This window comes from Hemiscyllium ocellatum, chromosome 42 (assembly GCF_020745735.1).
Source record: "Hemiscyllium ocellatum isolate sHemOce1 chromosome 42, sHemOce1.pat.X.cur, whole genome shotgun sequence".
NCBI lineage: Eukaryota > Metazoa > Chordata > Chondrichthyes > Orectolobiformes > Hemiscylliidae > Hemiscyllium > Hemiscyllium ocellatum.
Window position 1 is genome coordinate 18,790,666 of NC_083442.1, and position 21,229 is coordinate 18,811,894.

The 21,229-nt window shown below is 39.6% G+C and overlaps 1 protein-coding gene across 1 annotated transcript in view; it reads right to left on the minus strand.

The window, feature by feature from the left end:
• vps13c (vacuolar protein sorting 13 homolog C) overlaps positions 1 to 21,229 on the minus strand; it is a 286,385-nt gene that overhangs the window by 60,816 nt on the left and 204,340 nt on the right. The window contains exons 55-62 of the mRNA XM_060853895.1: positions 19,351 to 19,615; positions 18,531 to 18,691; positions 17,653 to 17,774; positions 15,150 to 15,447; positions 10,675 to 11,064; positions 8,331 to 8,435; positions 2,446 to 2,610; positions 1,111 to 1,239 (exon numbers count right to left, since the gene is read on the minus strand). Coding sequence (XP_060709878.1) covers positions 1,111 to 1,239; positions 2,446 to 2,610; positions 8,331 to 8,435; positions 10,675 to 11,064; positions 15,150 to 15,447; positions 17,653 to 17,774; positions 18,531 to 18,691; positions 19,351 to 19,615 — 1,635 coding nt within the window. The remainder of the gene's footprint in view (positions 1 to 1,110; positions 1,240 to 2,445; positions 2,611 to 8,330; positions 8,436 to 10,674; positions 11,065 to 15,149; positions 15,448 to 17,652; positions 17,775 to 18,530; positions 18,692 to 19,350; positions 19,616 to 21,229) is intronic.

The following is a 21,229-nucleotide window of genomic DNA, read 5'->3' on the forward strand; positions in this document are numbered from 1 at the left end:
TGACCACCTGACTAGCTTTTTGTCCTATATATATTTTTGTTTAATTGAAATCCAAGACTAAGTCTTAAGTCTAAGAGGTGATATGCTGCAATTTCAATTTGTCTCTATATTGCATATCCAATAACACAACTGCCATGTTCCTGCTCCCAGCTGCAGCCACATCAATAACCTGGTCGCTCCAGGTTTCTAAACATCTCACTCCCATGCACCCCCTTAGCATCCCACAGCAGCACTCTACCTCATGTCCAAGTAAGTGTGCCATCCATCTGTCTTTTGCCACATGTGTCAAACTGCTGTAAAATTTCTTTAACAGCGTACAAACCATCACTTCTAACATCCAGCTGCAGGACCACAGGACATAATCGTATGGTCATTAACTCTTTCCTTAAACATAATTGAGATAGATGAAAAATAGCATCCTCCATCTAAATGATCTATCTTTTTCAGTAAAACACAGACAAAAGGAGTTTTGAACATTTTTTTTGTCTAATATTTAGATATTTGGTATGCTGACAAAAATTGGCCACCCGACTGTTGCATACCTCATGTTCTACATGTTTTATAGCTCAGAATGACAAACTGCTATCGTAATGAACTACAGTACCATCAATGCTGATATCCAAAATGGAAAAGGAAATTCAGAATTATAGTAAGTTGCGCTTTGGACACTACTAACCTCACAACTGACATCAGCTTAACAGGTCGCTGCAGAGTATAAAGGCCCAATACTGTGGTCTTTACTCATCTTGTTAATTTAAGAACGTATGTTAATGAAATTCTCATGCTGTGAGAGTTAGAGACTAAAGATTTTAATAAACTATACAAATAGTTTCTAATTGTGATTTGAATTATTTTTGGATAAAGGAGGATGGAAGAATAACATGAAAATATTGAAATAGGTAGATTCAATAAGAAAGATACAGGTTAATGGCTCCCACTTCTTGTCCCAACCATTTTATGCTTGAAACTGTTTACAGGAAGGCAGAGAACTTCCATTTGGCAATTTACTCACAGCAGACAGTAGACCTCTGCTCTCCATTTTAGTCCAAATTAAAAGAAAAATCTTCATCACCCATGAGAATATCAACTAAGCAAACCACACGAGCTTACCACATGTTCCAGACTCAACAATGTGCCATTGTCTTGCTTATTATAGAAGAAGGACTTTGAATTCAGTTCAGAACCAACCACTCTTACACAGAGCTTACTTGTTGTTGTTTCAGGCCAGAAAGGAAGACACTGAAAGGAAAATTAGAAACACGTGGTGTTTTCAGAGGAACTGTCTATTCAATGGATACAACATTAAAACTAACAACATAGAATGGTTCGCAGAATTCCATATACAACTTGGTCAAAATAATTTGTTCAAATCAAACAGAATTACATTATTTAAAAAACTGTTACCAGTATCAGCATACATTTAATAATGTTCAAGTCAATGTTCTGTTCACCTCATGGAAAAAATAAAGCCTTCATATTGAATGCTTGCACCCTACTATCAAAATACATTATTTCCTTACTGCTGCATGTTGGAGAGGACACTAACTTGCTGGAAAAATGAAATTAAGACTCAACTTGGGGATAGAAAAATTGCTAATAAACCTCACTATCTAATATGTGTTAGTCCACACAATTTTATCATACACGTAAACACATGTACTGGTGTAACTACACCAATCTCTTCTGATATCCAAATTCAAAAATTTAAAACACAAATGATTTTGAACTTCAATACAAACTTTAATTTCACTTTCTCATTTGACACAGAAGTAATTGCAAGGGCAACTGAATAAAAAAGTACTGAAGTGCTCAAATGGTGAACAAACATCTGAACTGGGAATCCAGTCACGTGGTAAGAAGCAATGCTTGATATGTGCGCCCTGCCCCAATATTTATGGCACTGATGTAAATACTATTATTAAATTTGCGGAGAGATCTGAGCAAATATCCAGGTATTGAAGAAGTCTGTTCTTTTCTTCAGGGTAAGTTACTTAAATGGGGAGAACTCAGATGTGCCTGTTTTCCAGTGAAGCAGATGGGAAGGACATCAAAGTCACAATTATGAAAACCAGTACTCCCTGCTTTGAATTTATTAGATTCGGAATAGTGGAGATAATTGCTTGGAAAAGTTATGAAATATTTGGCGAAGATACTGTATGAAGTATTAGGTTCAGAACAGAGTGAAGAGGCTGTCTATATAAAATCACCTAAATGTTCAGGAACACAACAGAACCCTTGTTATGCCTATCAAAGTACTGTGCATTTGTATTTATATTCTGCTAATGATGCACTTCTTCATTAAAGGAGCCAGCAGGTGGTAGAGTGGATGCATTAAATACGTGCTAAATTCTTGAGTAGAAATTACATACGTTGCTCCTGTAAAATTTGTCATCAGCAAATAGGCTATTTTCACATTTATACACCAACGGAAACACTATGTTATACCTCCATTGCTGAAATATAAATCCACTGGCCACTGTCTAATTGGCCAGCAGGCTGATCTTCTCCAACTTCCAGTTCATAGGAAGACTTGTTAACTAATGTGTAGAATGGAGTTAGGGTAACAACTTTGGTCATGTTGAAACTGCTCATCTTAATGGTTACACCAATCTGAAATTTAAGAAATAAATTAATTATTAACGGTTCTTGCAGCAAAGATTGTCGACCTTAAAAAATGATCTTGCACACAGAATGGCCTTCCAAAAACCAAAACAAATCAAGGACCAGCAATGCATTTCAGGCTCATGAAGAAAAGGAAATTGCTAAATTTCCTATAAAGGAACTGTAAATGAAGAAATATGATTGGAGGGGGAAATTATAAAGCAATGACATCTATCATTAAAAGTAGGTACTATGGTGTGGACAGAGACAGTACTTTTCCAACAGGCAGATATTTCCAAAATTGAAGACCATTTACACGTGATTGAATTGAGATATTCTGAATCATTGAGAGATCCAACAAATATAGTTAAAAAAACCTTGAGAAATATAGAATAATTGGGCATGCATAGCTAGCTTATTCAGGAGTGAAATCAGGAATTACCTTCCCACACTATGTATTGTGGAAATTAAGAACTCCCATAATCTCAAGAGAGGGGTTGGGATGTGGAGGATCAAGAATAACATTAACATATCTGTTTTTAAAGTGAGGTAGAGATAGGGAAATAAGAGTCAAAACATAGATTATCCATGATGTAACTAAAGACAGAATTGAATAGAGACAGAGTCATAGAGATGTACAGCACGGAAACAGACCCTTCAGTCCAACTCGTCCATGCCGACCAGATATCCCAACCCAATTTAGTCCCACCTGCCAGCGCCCAGCCCATATCCCTCCAAATCCTTCCTATTCATATACACATCCAAATGCCTCTTCAATGTTGCAATTGTACCAGCCTCCACCACTTTCTCTGGCAGCTCATTCCATACACATACCACCCTCTGAAAAAGTTGTCTCTTAGGTCTCTTTTATACCTTTCCACTCTCACCATAAACCTATGCCCTCTAGGTCTGGACTCCCCGACTCCAGCAAAAAGACTTTGGCTATTTACCCTATCCATGATCCTCATAATTTTGTAAACCTCTATAAGGTCACCCGTCAGCCTCCAACACTCCAGGGAAAACAGCCCCAGCCTGTTCAGCTTCCCTCTATAGCTCAAATCAAGAGGTTTAATGTCCTAACCCTCTTTCTAAGTTGCACTGAAATCCTAACAGAAAGCTCACCACATCTCAAAAAGATATAAAAATGCCTAATATTAAATCCAACAGTCAAGAAGAATTCAAGATACTGGATATATCTTCAGTTCTGGACAATTTTGGACAGCATCCCAAAACAATGAGAGTAAGGTTACTGAAAGATAATTACTAAAAATAAAGCAGCACATTCTAGGAACAGGAGCTAAACTAAAGATCATCATGCATTATAATCTCTAGACTGTGTTTTGTATGCAAATTTCCACAAGGATAAGGATGGGGACATGAATACAAGAAGAAAGTGAGGACTGTAGATGCTGGAGATCAGAGTCAAAACTTGTACCGCTGGAAAAGCGCAGCCGGTCAGGTAGCGTCCGAGGAGCAGGAGAGTTGACAATTCGGGCATAAGCCCTTCATCAGGAATGTTGAAGAGCTTATGCCTGAAACATCAACCCTCCTGCTCCTCGAGCGGTTGAGCTTTTCCAGCCCCACACTTTTTGACATGAATACAGGGCTCATTGAGCGCTGTGGGAAAGAAGGGAAACAAAATTATGGGATAATGGCACAAATATGGGCAGCAGTGGTTAGCATTGCTGCTCCATAGCACTAGGTACCCAGATTTGGTTCCAGCCTTGGATGATTTGCATGGAGTTTGCACATTCTCCCAGTGTCTGTGTGGCTTTCCTCCAGGTGCTCCAGTTTCCTCTCAAAGTCCGAAGATGTGCAGGCAAGGTGGACTCGCCATTCTAAATTGCCCTGTAGCGGCCAGGAATGTGCAGGCAAGGAGAATTAGCCATGGTAAATGTGGGGTTACAAGGATAGGGTGGGATGCTTTTTGGAGGGTCAGTGCAGACTGTCAGGAGCCAATGAATCTACACTGGAGTAGCAGAAGACTGCATATTATTAGCAAGTTCTTCTGTAATTGACAGTGATCAGAGTTGGAATTGAAAGGAAGAACGGGGTGGTCGCAAAGACTTCATTAAAGCCAAGAGTGAGGGAGGTGCTAAGCAGGAAAAGTTTTCACATAACAACTTGTGAAATGAATAGGGAAGACAGCAGGAAGAAGGTCAAATTGTGATCTGAGCACCCAAAGTACGGAAAATTAAAATATTTCACAGATTTAAACTAAGTGCAAGAAATAAGGGACATGTGAGTAGAGTATTAATCCAGAAGGGGAGTGTGCGCTGCATCGTTTCATTAAAAGTATTTTCGAAAAACATACAGGAATATGACAATCAACTTCAATGAAGGCAAGATGCAGTCAAGGTGAATTCTGACACAAATTCAATTTGAGCACAGATGGCAAATCATTAAAAACACATGGCTACAAGACAGTCAAAAATGGAAACTAAATATTCTAAGTTCAAAAGGTGCACATGAAAGACAGAATAATAATAGAGGGGAGGAATTGTCTTCCAGATCAAGGATGAAGTAATTTTAGTGGGAAGAGAGGATATAATGATGAGGGGTAAAACAGATCCTGGAAACTTTATGGGTAGAACTGCAAAAGAGAAAAACACTTAAAGAAATTTACATTGAATCCTAATAGTAACGGTGAAGTAGCAAACTGGACAACACGCAAAATCTGGATAATCATTTACCAAAAGTAAAATGGATTTAATAAGTTTGCCTGGAACTGCAATATTCCCTCACTGAAAAAGGAAGCAGGCCAGATTAAATTAATAACTAGTAACAAAGTAGACTTTGTTAACAGTCTAATGGTGGGTGAACCTTTCTAATAGTGTTCATAATATGAACAAGTTCAAATTTGTGCTCAATAAGTGAAAAGCATAAGATACTAGACCGAGTGGTGTTACCTTCAAGCAGATTAAGATAGAGATATTTCACAGTAATCTGAGCAAATTTATCAGAAGATGATCAGTGGAGCATGTTTGTAAAGCAACACTGTGATACAAAACAACCTTATGCTGCTAAAATGTTGAAGGTCTACTCGACAAAAGCATCCATGGATAATTAAGGGGTAACAGAGAAATAAAGTTAAAATGCTTAAAAATATAGACTTGTGTGTGCGTGTGCATATTATATACATATATCTCGATGAATGAGCAATTTAGAAAGAATACTGGTGGGTTTTAAAAAAAAAAGAAATCTAAGACCCACATGAAAGAATGAAAAGTGCACAGAATATATTAAAAAACATGCAAACAGACTTCAATGTTTGGCAATTTTTTTTAAACTGTCCAAAGTGGATGACCTCCCAAGGTAATGACTAAATGGTGAAAACCCACAAATAATTGACGTCTCAGGAGACTGGAGGGCCCAAATACATATATAATGAAAATGTATTGTAAAATTAACATAGGCAATGGAATGCTAACCTTTATACTGGAATGCAAGGCAGTAGAAATCATGTTTCAACAGTCAAAGCTCTAGTTTGATCACATCAGGAGAACAGTGAACACTTCTATACACTACACCTTTGAAGAATAAAATGGCCTTGGAAGAAGTGCAATTTGGATTTACCAGACTAATAACTGGACCTCATGAGTTAGAAGAAATACAGTTATTTATTGAAATGTAGAAGGTGAAGAGGTGATCTGAAACTATTAAAGGAACAGATAAAATACAGATAAACCCTTTTCTCTGGTTAGAGAATCTAGGACTAGGGCACAGAGTCCAAAAGATGAGAGGCAGATGTTTCTTGAATGAAATTCCATGCTGATCTGGTCATGAAAGCAGCTGAGTAGCAAAGGAAAAAAAAGAATACGATGACAGATATTCTAACTGGCAGAACTGACGTATGGCACCTGCCGAGCATCGGTGATGGCTCAAACTATTCATTGCATTAAACTGCAGTTCTACGAAAACATCATAACAGGCCATAAGATGTAGGAGCAGAAGTAGGTCATTCAGCCCAAGCCCACTCCCCCACTTAATGAGATCATGGCTGCTCTGATAATTTTCAAATTCACTTTCCTGCCTTTATCCCCATAATCTTTGATTCCCTTACTAACTGAATATCTATCTCAGCCTTGAACACGCTTAATTAAATCAACCTTTTCAGCCCTCCACAGTAAATAATTCTGCAGGTTTATTTCCTTCAGAGAACAGATTTTTCATCTCAGCCTTAAATGGGTGACTCTCTGCAAGGGAAAACGCATCTGCTAGTCAAACTCTCAAAGAATTTTGTGTGTTTGAGTAAGGGTCTCCTCTCGGTTTCTGACCCTAATGAAGGCAAGCCCAATATACTCAACCTCTCCCCAGAAGAGGATCCCTTCATAACTGTGATAAACCTAGTGAAATTTCTCTGGATTGCCTCCAACACCAGTAGGTGTTTTTTCAGATAAAGGGGTCAAAACTGCTCACAGTATTTTAGTTGTATTTTGACCAGTGGCTTGTATAGGTTGAGCAAGACCTCCCAACTTTCACACTTGGGTTCTCTTTGAGATAAAGGCCAACATTCTATTTATCTTCCCTATTGCCCATTGAACTTGGACACTAACTTTGAGATTTATGCACAAGGTGGCCCCAAATGCTTATGCTGCAGCCTTGTGCATTTTTAAACATGGAATTCCTCTTTTCCCCTTTCCAAAGTCACATTTCCCACATTACATTCCAAATGCCAAGTTTTTGACTAATCATTTAACCTGTCTCTGTCCTCCTGCAAACACTGTCATCTTCACCTTGCCTTCAAAATATTTGTGTGTCATCCACAAACTTGGCTCATATATTCACTCTCCTCATCCAAATCATTTATAACATAGTGAATAAGTGTGGCCTCAACATGATCGACAACCTTTAGTACATACTTCTATAAACACTTGAAACACCACAGCAAAAGAATTAGGATTAGAGTAGATAGAGTCTCGATAACTGGCGCAGAATTAATGGGCTGAATGGCGCAGTTCCGTACTGCATTACTCGAATTCAAGAAATTCAGAAACACTTCTGCAGAGAAACAGTGATGTGCAAGTGGTAATTTGAGATATTTTGTGCAAATGGTAATTTGAGAGATTTTTTGAAATCTTTTAATTTGTGAGATTTAAAATTTTTGTGAACTAAAGGTATTCAAGAATACGGAGCAAAAGGCCAGTACACGGATTTTGGTCACAGTTCAGCCACAATCTCATTGAAAGTCAAAACAAGTGGAGGGGCTCGCAGCCTCTGTCTGCTCCTATATACCTGTTATTGTTCACAGAAACTAAAATACTTCAGTTCCATAAACACGGAATAATATTGAAAATTGAAACAGTGACAAAGTCAGCGATACATTTAAAGCAACATCATTGATCAGTACGTTGTAAATTCTGTCAAAAAGGTGAGGTTTAAGCTAAACCCAAATGTACACAGGAAGAGGTGAAATTGCAAAACATTAATTCACTACATCATTAGCTGAGGGGCAATGTAGGTGGTTGGCACATGAAGCACAGAAGTGATGTGACTGCAGTAATGGCTTGTTATACATTGGGGTTAAGGTTAAATGCTTGCTCAGAGCTGAGAATATATATCCCATATAATTTATGTACATTTACGGTGCTGGTCACGCTGAACTACAAATCAAATATAAATTCAATTCGTGCTACTTGGCCTACAAATTTTAAATATTTTGAGTGTAAAACCGAAGGACCTCACTTTTTATTAAAAATTCAAACTGTGCTTCAAATGAAAAATCTCACCAAATATTCCATATGCTTTGCCGGACACTTCACACAGCCGTAACTTCCCACAGTGTCTAATGAGAAACCATTAGACCAGTTGCTAGTAGATACACACAGCTGAATCTGTAAGCCAAAACAACAAAAATATTTCCAATTCAATATTTCACAATCATCAGCTCTCAGAATCTTCATAGCAAATCAAATGAAAGAATTAAAAAAAACTACATAGTCAGAATATAAGAACAAAATAGTGCACAATAGAGCAATACTGTTCAACAGGGAGTCTGAATGAGATCCTCACCAACTTCAGGCCTTTCAGTCCTTATTTATGTTCTATAATTTCAAATGACGACCAGATAAGCAACGCACTGCAGATTACTAAGTCTCTGATAAGCTGAGTAAAAATGGGTACTATGTTAAGAAAAAGGGATGATTTGGAGATGCCGGTGTTGGACTGGGCTGTACAAAGTTTGAATCACCTGATGAAGGAGCGTCGCTCTGAAAGCTAGTGTGCTTCCGATTAAATCTGCTGGACTTTTACCTGGTGTTGTACAATTTTTAACTTAAAAAAAGGGAAGAATTGACAATTATGGTTGTTTTATGAATAAAAATTAGCAAATTTTTTTGGGAGTCTGTTGATATTACACAGTTGAAAGTACATAAAATATAGCACACAATTCCACACGAATGATACCACTGGAAGATCAGTAGATTAAGAAGTTTCCCTGATATACATCTATGTTTTCCAATGAGCAAGGCAAAGGCAGGTATCAGAAACGTCAAAATGCTTGGATATTGATGACGTACCACCAAGAAAAACAAAACCCAAGCTCAGATTAGGCCACTTAATCACATCAGTAATTACAAAGCAAGGACCTCTTTCCCCATCATAAAGCTGTTCATTCGGTGATATTTCAGTCATAACTCTTCTTGCCATGACGACCGCTCCCAGATCTTCTTTCACTTCACGTGAAAAGTTGTTCTAAAGTCTCATCACACTTGCATTTGAGTTAGCATTTTAGATTCACCTTCATCATGTCATTTACACATCACCGAGGTTGTCGCTCATTGCATTTTCCAACGTTTCATCAGATCACTCATACTTACTATTGCGATGCTTCCCTCTGAGGTATGAATATTTCTTCTGTGCGTTGCTAACCATGATTACAAACAGTATTCATGGATTCAGTGACTCAACAGATGTATAACTTAAGCATGACTTCTTCAAACTTGTAGCCTACCACTTTTATAACCAAAGTTGTCACAGTCTTACCAGACCATAGCACTGCTCTCCCATTCAAGAGAGAAGACAGGTGGTGTTTTAACCAGAGGGTCACTATGCCTCAGGTGAGAGAAAGGTTCAGAAGGAGAGTCCTACACGGTAACCTCATTGGAGTGAGAATTGAACCCATGTTATTAGCAACACTATGCATTGCAAACCAGCCATCCAGCCAACAGAGCTAAATCAACCCTTCTTTTCTGAAAGGAGACATGAAAGTTTTTCAACTTGGCTCTCAGCAGGACCGAAATGTAAGAAAAGCAACACTGGAAAGGAAACAAGAATCTATACAACATGAGAAAGGGTGCTAACTGATTGGACCGTGTTTGGTATAGAATGAAATCTGCTACAACTCCATGTCAAAAACTTCATGTTACACTATTTTGGTTACACATTCCAGCACATTGTTGGCTTGAAGAAAATCCATCATTACTTGGGGTTGAAGGGCCACCAATGCCGTTACGACTCTTATGGCTTATGAATCTTTCGTGGGGTTCAGGAACCCGAATGTGGAACAAGGTGCCACTGTGGTCATGGCTGCTCCAGCCTTACAGAAATTGAATAAAAGCACACTAACACTACAGTATCACTTCCTGTATTTGCACATCTACTGAATGCTACCATTCCGAATTCACACCATGCATTACTTACCTCGGTCTCCATCAGTGTTCATTAACAGCAGAAGAAAGAAAAATAAACAACACATGAATAAAAAAGATGCTCTAGACCCTATAAGAAACTGCAATGATTTATTCCACCTACAAAATAATTTACCTCCCCTTGGGCCTTGTATGATGTCTTTCACTAAACTGTGTCTATTTTGACCTTTAATGCATTGTAACAGCATGTTAGTGACCTTGATTTGTGAATACAGAATTAAAACTTGAACAGAAAGGGGATACTTCTAATGATGAAGAGGCACCCTTAAGAAAAATCACAAAATACACTTTATTTTATCTAAATATGCCTTGCTATTCAGCCCATCTACACCTCTTAAAACTGCAGATGGCTATCCATTATTCAAATAACTGGCAAATCCCCTCTATTACTGCTAAGCTGAAACCACAAAGGAATGATACGCACCTTATTTTTGCTGAAAATGTTTTTCCGTTTGAAGGAAAATAGGACAACATCACGGAAGTCAGCCGCATGTTTCACATGTATATCTTCTGCACGATATTGCAGGACCCGAGATGTTTTGTTAATGATCCAGTACGGGCTATAAATAGACAAAACCAGACGGCCACTAATTTTGCGAACGTGGACCAACAAATCAATGCTCATGCGATCTTTGCTGTCAGCAGTGAAGCATATTGGAAACATTTCAGCCAGTCCATCTTCAATTTTAACATGGCCACTCCAGTTCCTGCCTTGATATTTAATGAGGACTAGTTCCATTATTTCACCCTTCATTCTGGATTGGAGTACGTCTGCTGAGGATCCTTCTGCCAGTTCATTAATTTCAGCTGTTGCCTGGATAAAACAGACAATTTATTTCAAGAGCAAAACTTTCAAAAGTAATGTGGACCATCACATTTTGGAAGAAAATTTGAGAGCTAATATTAACTAAATAATACAAGTTTTAATGGAATCCAGGAACAGAGATCTCCACAGACAGTTGCTTGTGGAAGATCGGGGCCGTTTGCAGTATTTCCTTTACGTGGAACGGTCCACCTTCCATTGCTGCATCGGCACCACACCCCGACTATATTGATGTTGCTCCACTATATCGATTAGTGTATCAGCACTACCTCATGCTCCAGTAAGGAGGATGAATAGTTCATCAACTTCACTAACACCTTCCACCCCAACCTCAAATTCACTTGGACCATCTCAGACACCTCCCTCCCATTCCTGGACCGCTCCATCTCCAGCGGACTAACCACGGACACCTGCTACAAGCTAACCGACTCCAACAGCTACTTAGACTACACCTCCTCCTACCCTACCTCTTGTAAAAACACCATCCTTTATTCCCAATTCCTTCGCCACCGCAGCATCAGTTCCCAGGATGACCAATTCCACCTTACAAAATGTTTGATGGCCTCCACTTCAAAGACCACAATTTCCCATCCCACATGGTCGATGATGCCTTTCAGCACATCTCCTCCACTTCCTGTACCTCCACCCTCGAACACCACCCATCCCAATGCAACAAGGACAGAACACCCTGGGCTTCACCTTCCATTTATATCACATCATCCTCCGCCACCAAACAAACCCCACCACCAGAAATATATTTCCCTCTCCACCCCTATCAGCGCTCTGGAGAGACCATTCACTCCGTGACTCCCTTATGTCCCCAATTAGCCCACACCCAACTCCTGGCACCTTCCCCTGCCACTGCAGGAAGTGCAAAACCTGTGCCCACACCCCCACCTCAGTCCAAGGCTCCAAAGGATCCTTCCACATCCATCAGAAATTTACCTCCACCAGTGTCAATTACTACATCCATCATATCAGGTGTGGTCTCCTCTATATTAGGGAGATAAACATTCCGCAAGTAGGTGTCTTAACAGAATATCTCTGGGGCACCTGCACCAACCAACCCCACCGCCCCATGGCTGAACACTTCAACTCCCCCTCCCACTCTGTCAAGGACATGCAGGCCCTGGACCTCCCCCATCGCCGAACCCTTAGCACCCGACACCTGGAGGAAGAACTCCTCATATTCCGCCTTCAGACCCTGCAACCACATGGAATAAATGTGGATTTCACCAGTTTCCTCATTTCCCCTCCCTTCCACATTATCCCAGTCGCAAGCCTCCAACTTGGCACCACCCTCTTAACCTGCCCATTACCTTTCCCATCTATCCGTTCCACCCTCCTCTCCAAACTATTACCTTCTCCCTCACCTTCATCTACCTATCGCATTCTCAGCTCCCTTCCCCCTAGCCCCAGCCACCACCGCCATTTATCTCTCAGCCTGCCCGGCCCACAAGTCTCATTCCTGATGAAAGGCTTATGCTCGAAACATGAATTCTCCTGACTCCGGTCTCCCCAAGTGACTAAGAAGACCAGCATATGCATATTCTTCTAGCTGGCAGGCCAGGTTAATAAGATGGCTAAAACACATCACACAGGATCTTGAGTTTTATAAACAGAATTAGTGTTGGGTTTATTGTCACATTACTCAAATGATTACAGTGAACAGTTCACAAGTCGCCACTTGCGGTGTCATCTTAGGTACAAAGTTACCTAGGTACAGATTCTTCGGGAAAAAGTTTAGAAAAATAAAGAATTTAAAAGTCCAGCAATACAGATCATAGGAATAGATTAGAAAAATAAAAAGTTCAGAATAACAATCCTTCCAACCCAGTACACGGTGGCACCTCACCTCCATTCCAGGCTAGGCCTCCACTACAGACCAGGAGGCCACTCTGGAATCATCTCGATGCTGGAAGCCCACACTGAGGCCATACCAAGCCACACTGAGGCTGGGAGCTCGAGTGCACACTGCGTCCAAGAGTCTGAGTCGGCATTGAGGCAGGGAGTTCAGGACAGAGCCGAGGAGAAAGAGGAAAAGATCAAAAGAGAAAATAAAAAGGAAAAAAGCAATGAAACGGCAAGTTCCAGCTGAGGAGTCCTATTCCGCCATCTTGGAAGGAAATAAGCAGAAAGAACAAAAAATAGGAAGCTCTGCTTCACTTTCATGAATCACTGCTTAAGTCTCAGCTAAAGTGCCATGACCAATTATGGGCATCATACTTCAGGAATGATGGCGGTATCTTAGAGGGGCTGCAGGTGAGATTTACTGGAATAATCCCAAGCATAATTAATATTAGTTGCTACACAGATGGGTATCTGGATTTCTTTCCCACAAAACACGAACAGTTAAGTGGAGATAGAAATACAAAATTCTGAAGGGCTTTGATAGATAAGCAGAAACTTGATGATAGCAAGGATGCGAGGTTGGAAGTTCACCTCAAGGTCAAACATAACAATGGTTACTAGCAGTCTGGTTCAGTGTCAGACAGTTATCATAGAAAGGTTGAGGAGATGGCTAATCAGCAGAGTTTGTCACGACGAGTGAAAACAATGCATTCAGTGTTATCAATATTTAATTGTAAGAAAGATCTTTCATCTAGCACTGGATGGTGGAAAAGCAGTCTGAATTTAAACAGAATAGCAGACGACTCACCATCGTGGGTTGTGCAAAGGAATATGTGGCAGATAAGTGGCTTGAAGAAGAGACAGTACGTAGTAATGGAGTTAAGAATTTTGATGTCAAGATGAAGGATGGGAAAACATAACAGGAAAAGGTGGCGGCAAATTGTGTAGAGCCATTTATCGGCAAAAGTGTTCTGAAAGTTGGCCAGAAAGACAAAAAAAAAGGCAAGTCTCAAGTTGACAGAGATAGCAAACAGTTTTCCTGGTGGGAGGACTGAGAATGCTGAGAAAGTTATGGAGTCAGGAGGTTGAGGATACAATCTTGGCCATGGACTGAAGTATTAAAATTTGGTCTATGACAGACCACTGAGGCTGCACACCATCAGGATGAACTTGACTGGCATCATCAAAAATGGTGGGAACAGGGATCTATAGCACAACACATCTAACATTGTCTCAATAAGGTGGTTTAGTCCTTGACAATATGAACATGTAAATGAGCTGGCACTTGCATGATTGAACATTGGGTAAACCAAGCAACAATTGTAGAATCAAGAATGGGTAGTACAAAGCTAAATTTCATTACTAATCAGAGATATGTGATAACTGACTCTGCACTTAATTTGATGATCTTCAATAACCCTTTTAATAGCATCAGAGAAACGGAGGGGATCCTAAAAGAAACTTGGACATGCCAGAAAAGAGATCTTAGCACATGTACTCAATGGCTTTGAGACTGGTAGGAGTATTAGAGCAAAAGGTAGTACATGGAGTGGGACTACATGCGAGGCAATCAATCAATCAATGTGTGTTTCTTGATTCCGCCAAAAACCAGCGGGTTTGAGGATCATGCATCATGATCCATATTCTCACCGAATGTGAAAGACTTTTTAACTAGGTCATCATTAGTGCTGTGACTAAGACAGATTGGGGATGAAAAATATGGAACTATCACCGGAGCATTTGGGACTTGAACACAGACCTCTTCTCAACAGTATATCCCAGATAATTAGAGAACAAGCTGAGGTTGAGGATGAGGAAGGTAAACATTTTAAGAAGAATAGGTTGAGTGCAGCAACTTAGGAAGTAGCATCCAAGACAGAGAGAGAGTAGTAATTTTGGGTCAAATAGTATAGTGATTAGAAGCCACATTAGGGGTGTCTCAATACAGCACAACATTATTTCCAAGTTAAACCATCCACTATTTTATTCAATGTGCTCTGTTGCACAGTGTTATGATTATGAGAGGTGGTATTAAACATGTAAAACAAAACTAAATCAAATTTGAAGTCATTCATTTGTTTTTAAAAATGACATTTACTGTTAAGCTACAACTTTAACTTAAAAAATAGCTAAAATAGATTGTACTTCCAATTCAAACCAACTCAAATTCGAGAAGCGTAAAGATACTTCACTGCAAACATCCACTCTAATTTAACTGAACTCACCTCCAACATGTAACGCAAACTATATGGCAGAAGATTTCTGATTGTAACTGTTGGGTAGAGGTGAATAATATAGGCTGGATCCCACTCATCTTCACCATGGTTACTGATAAAGTTCAGTTCATCTGGAATAGCAACAGTATTAACTATAAGAGGAAGGAAGCTCATCTCAGTGGAAGGGCATTGCAACGTGCATCGGATCTCGGTGCTTCTGTGAAGCTCTTCCTTCCATGTAATGTATGTTGTTGACATTTTGAATTGGTCCTCCAGTCTACCCGATGGCTTCAGAAACAATTGCCCCCTTCAAAAAGAAAGTAATATTTTAGCGCTTCGTACAGCTCCTACCTTATTGATATTCAGAATCAACCTGTTCAGATATGCTGTGGAGCTACCACTGCAGCATTTGGGACTTGAACACAGACCTCTTGTTTCAGAGGTGGGACACTACCACTGCACCACAAGTACCATTTTTGTTTTAAATCAGCCTGTTCAGATGTCTTCCAGAACAGGTAGGACTTGAACCTACAGCTCTGGACCAGGAGTAAAGGTAGTATCACTACACAGAGTTAATTGACTGGGAAGATTCAGATATTTGTAAATCAACCTGTCAGGCTGGTTTTGACTTACCACAGGAGTAGGGACTTGAACTCAGAAGTATGGACTGCATCTTAATGGCCCACTCTAACTTATCATACATTTAATGCCAAAGTATAATGAAGCTTCTCTTCAACATATAATTGCTCTTCTATGGAGTTGCCTGGAGCCAAATGTGTTAATAATACTGAACAGCTATGGTTGAATGGTGTTCAACCTTGCTTCTCTCCTCTCAGCCATCATTCCAGTCCTTAGCTCTATTTGTAAACCTTGAAGATAGAAGGTAATTTTGCTTTGTTGAAAACCTACATCTTTAAATGGAAGCATTGGACATACAAAGTTGCTAATTTGTAGTCCTATATTGCTTGGCTATTTGCTAGCAATGTAACTGACTCCCAGATACATGGTCCACACTGTCTTGCTCGAATCTGAAGTTTGAAAATCAGTAGAAGTCTTAGCACCAATTAAAGGATTTGAAAAGATGTATTTGGATATTAGTGCCCACTGCATATTTTTCAGGGTTGCATGAAAAATTAACTGATGCTTTTTTAAAAATTCACTGGATATAAATGCACAATGTCCATCAGAGCTACACAAATAAACTTTTAAGTAAATAAATTATTACATTCTCAGTACAAATAGAAACAAGGATTCCCATTTGCCCCATTCCAAAAAGGATATACTTCATAGTTTTTCCTATGATACATCTTCAAATAAAAAAAACAAATTTATCTTCAAGCTCTTTTCAAAATGCTTTAGTGAAAGAAAATAAAATTTGAATATTTCCATAACTTGCCATAGCTTGGCAAAAAATAAAACTTTTACTCAGCTATTATACTTCTAAGTTGCAAGGGTGGACATTTGATTATATATATGACATAAGAAACAATTTCAAGACTTTCTTTATATGTTGGAGAAAATGAGGACTGCAGATGCTGGAGATCAGAGCTGAAAAATGTGTTGCTGGAAAAGTGCAGCAGGTCAGGCAGCATCCAAGGAGCAGGAGAATCGACGTTTCGGGCATAACCCCTTCTACTCCTGAAACGTCGATTCTCTTGCTTCTTGGATGCTGCCTGACCTGCTGCGCTTTTCCAGCAACACATTTTTCTTTACATGTTGCCAATACTGGTCATAATTTGTTTTTCAAAAAGTAAGGTGATCTGCAATGTGCATCATATTGGAGGCAGGTAACAATTCAGGAGGGATAGCTGTAGTTACCCCTAGACAGGGTTCTGATGGCTTGAGAAAGATTACTGGGAGATTGGCAGCACAGCCATTGACATCTTGGAGTTTCTGGAATCAACTTTTAATTAAAGAACTGCAAGATAGTGACAAAGATGGCTGCACAGTTTATCAATCATTCAATGTGATGCAGATTTAGGCACCAGCACAATAGCTCAAGTATGGACAGTCACCTGCTTGTCAGATCAACAATCACTGAAGGTTTGGTTAGGCAGGAAGTGTGGCTGGATAGGGCAGCTTTGTGTTAAGTTGCAAACGCTGACCAAAAACAACTCTTAACCTTTGCAGTGATGTGACACTAACTTGTATTCCCACTAACTTGTGTGTCAGTCACTGCGTCATGACAATAATCAGAGCTTCCCTAAATACTGCGAGCGTATCCAAACAATGGAAACACCAAAGGGGCTACTTTAGGTAGATTCTGAGGTTTGAGGTAATTGAAGATTGCTGGAGTTTGATAGGAGTGGGTGGAGAGATGGGAAACATGTGGAGTTGGTTGGGAATGGAGAGCAGATTCCACGGAATTGCTTTCAGATTGACAATTCTGTGATCTGGCTATTCTGAATGCAGATGGAAAGCAAAGTCGCTGTCCTGTCATGGCTAAGCACATCTTATCTCCCCATTTCTGACTACATGATCAACATCGGATAAGGTTACATTAGATTTCCACCTGTAAGAGTCTAAAGGCACGTGGAATTCCTCCTCAGGATTAGCCATACCAACAGTCTCCAGTGACTGGTCATCCGGAATAAACTTGTAGATGATAAAAGAGACAGAGAAGTGGTTCTTGATCTTTAAACATGGGATAAAAACAAACAATAATCAGCATTTAAATAGCCATAACACCTTGAACACCAAACCATCACACAAGTTTGTAAATCCATTCTCGTCATTCTATGACCATTCCAATAACATGGTCAGATCAAATTACAATTCAAGTGGCTGACACCTTTGCTCTAAACCAACTAGTAGTACCAGCATCATACTAATCCAGGGATAAACCACTGTTTAGTTTTCATAGTGTCATAGAAAAAATGTGGCATCCACTCAAATTGTGCACGTTCTGTTAATTAGCCAGACTTCATTTGCCAGTTCATTGTCCACATTGTCATTCTTCCTTCAAGGAATAGATTACTGAGACACCTGCTGTAGGTTGATTTAGTTCTGAACTTTCCTTGCCTGCCAAACATGCGGTTTTTTATAACGATCACCCTTCATAACCATGGTAAGACAAAGTTGGATAGACAGGATACATGTGCAGATTTTAACCAAAGTGTGAAGCAGATAACTAAACTACTTAAAATTGCAGTAGTATAATTTGTCCAAAGGTGAGGCGGGGGGGGGGGGGAACATATCTAACAGAACAATGATTCAATGTCCACGCCCCTTAGTAAATGAGGGGTCTGGCCAAAGAAGAGTGGAGGCTTCCATTTGTCACAAAAGAACCCATGATTAAAATAATTACCAGAACAGTTGAATATGGTCAGTGACAGCATTAATATGAACTTAGAAAAACCAACAATAAAAGCACTGAAGAGAAGTTGTTACCTGGAGAGGAGAGCGGATTATAATTCTTTTATCACCTTCCACAACATCTATCTGGGCTAGAAGTGACACTGAATGTGTGCTGCCAGATTGGAGGACATTATACAGACGTCGGCCTGGCTTAGCAACAGGGATATTTGCTACTTCAGTATAATCACACGGCACTGAGAAAAATAAAATTTACTTTCTTTAGTATGAAACTTAATCATGCTACTTTCCAGCAAAACATTATTACATACCTGAGAGAATCAGTGTAGAAGTTCATTTACGCAATGCTTTGTTCACTTGGCAAATTTGTGGTACAATACTTTGGAAAATTAATCAACCAATTCAATATAACTTTACTAGTTAAACCTAAAGATCTTTTTATAAACTAGTTAATTGGGACTGGAAGAGTCAGATACCTTGGATATGAATTCATTTTAGTGACATTACAAATTATGTCAACATGAAAGTCTACAAATTTCATGTTTTGTTCAGTACAGGAATCGTTCTAGCCCACAAGAGTTCCAGACAGGTTCTGATTTGCCTCAGAGGATCACAGTGATTAGTTGCAACATGACCGAGTGGGATATATCCAGGGATTCTCACGCGTGAATACAGAAATAAAGAAAAACAGAAACCCATCTCAAATTCCAACTTACTGCTCACAACAGGGACAAAAATAATTCAGTTGTCTAGATTTAAAAACTAATGGAGTATCGAAAACCAACAAGCAAATCTTTACAAAGGAAAGGAAAAGCAAATGCATTATTCTTGGCGATTTATAAACATATTGTCTTCGTCAGGTTATTTCCTTCATAATGCACATTGTCCAACTTACCTACAGTTAAACTAAAAAGGCTACTTTCTTGTCTTTCTAACACAGAAAGCTTTCCTCGATTTCTGGGTTGCACAGCCAAGTAATCAAGTTCCAGTATCTGCCCAACATCCAGATGATGAAATTTCTGATCAGGAGGCAAACCAATGGCACAAAGATTTGCAGAGTGAAGTACATCCAAAGGAATGCCCAGTGCATTTTTTAAGGTATATGGTACTTGGTCCTTCAGTGAATAATCAAACGTTGAAGCAGTTCCTGCTGAAAACGCCTGTGGAGCATACACACAATTCATATGAATATTTTCCATATTCAAAAAAGACTAGCATTTCTAAAGGAAACAAAAAAGGGTCTCTGCACTCAATACTTTAACTCTGTTTCTCTCCTTACAGATGCTCCCAGACTTCCTGAGCTTCTCCAGCAATTCTGGTTTTAGCTTTGTTTCAGATCACCGACAGAGTCAGATGTACAGCACGGAAACATACCCTTTGGTCCAACTCGCCCATATAGCCTAAACTAATTTTGTCCCGTTTGCCAGCACTTGTCCCATATCCCTCTAAACCCTTCCTGTTCATGTACCCATCCAGATGCCTTTTAAATGTTGTTATTGTACCAGCCTCCATCATTTCCTCTGGCAGCTCATTCCAAACACGCAGCACTCTGTGATAAAATTTCCCCTTAGGTCCCTTTTAAACTTTTCCCCTCTCACCCTAACCTATGCCCTCCAGTTCTGGGATCCCCCCACCCCAGAGAAAAGATCTTGTCTATCTATCCTATCCATGCCCCTCATGATTTTATAAATCTTTTTAAAAATCTGTGGTTCTCAAACATGAAACAGTACAGCACAGTACAGGCCCTTCAGCCCACTATGTTGTGTCAAGCATTTATCTTAATCTAAGATCAACCTAAAGTACACATCCCTCAATTTACTGCCATTCATTTTCTTGTCCAACAGTTGCTCAACTGTCCCTAATGTCTCTGACTCCACTACCACCGCTGGCAGTGCATTCCATGCACCCACCACTCCCTGCGTAAAGAACCTCCCTCTGATATCTCCCTTGTACCTTCTTCAAATCACCTTAAAATTACGAACCCTCATGACAGACATTCTGTCCTGGGGGAAAGTCTCTGTTTTATTCTCATTTCTGAAAATGCTTTCATGGCCACAGGATTTTTCACAATGAAAAGAATGCAGTTACATTTGTAACATAGGAGATATAACAACAAAAGCAACAATAGCATCTAAGTTTATTACTGAATGGCAACAATAATCAGATCACTGAACAGAATTTTTGCTGATTGGGATCAGAATCAATTGCTTAAATGGGCCTTAATTGCTCTTGGAAGTCAGCAGTGAGAAACAAAATGATTGCAAAATGGACCAGTGGAAGCTTCATTCTGCATCTGACCATACAGAGAGTATGTTATACTGACTCTGGATGCTCAAAACTAAAAGCTCTGCATGAACTTAGTTACCAAAAAAATGGAACAGTGATATGGATACTGTGCAGCCAGCCACAGTTATATTCTTAGCAAATTCACAGAAAAGTTAAAAGAGAACAATTATAACATTTCATGATGAAATAGCTGTGTACATCATAAAATCCCATTGCAGTTTTTTCAGAAATAATTCACAGGACGTGGACATTGGTGGCTGAGCCAGCATTTATTTCCCATCCCTAATTGCCCAGAGGGCAGTTAAGGGTCAAACCCTTGCCGCAGGTCTGAAGTCGCATGCAGGTCAGACGAGGTAAGGACAACAGTTTTCTTCTCTAAAGGACATTTAAGTGTCAAATGGGCTTTTACGATAACTGAGGACTGCAGATGCTGGAGATCAGAGTCAAATAGTGTGGTTCTGGAAAAGCACAGCAGGTCAGACAGCATC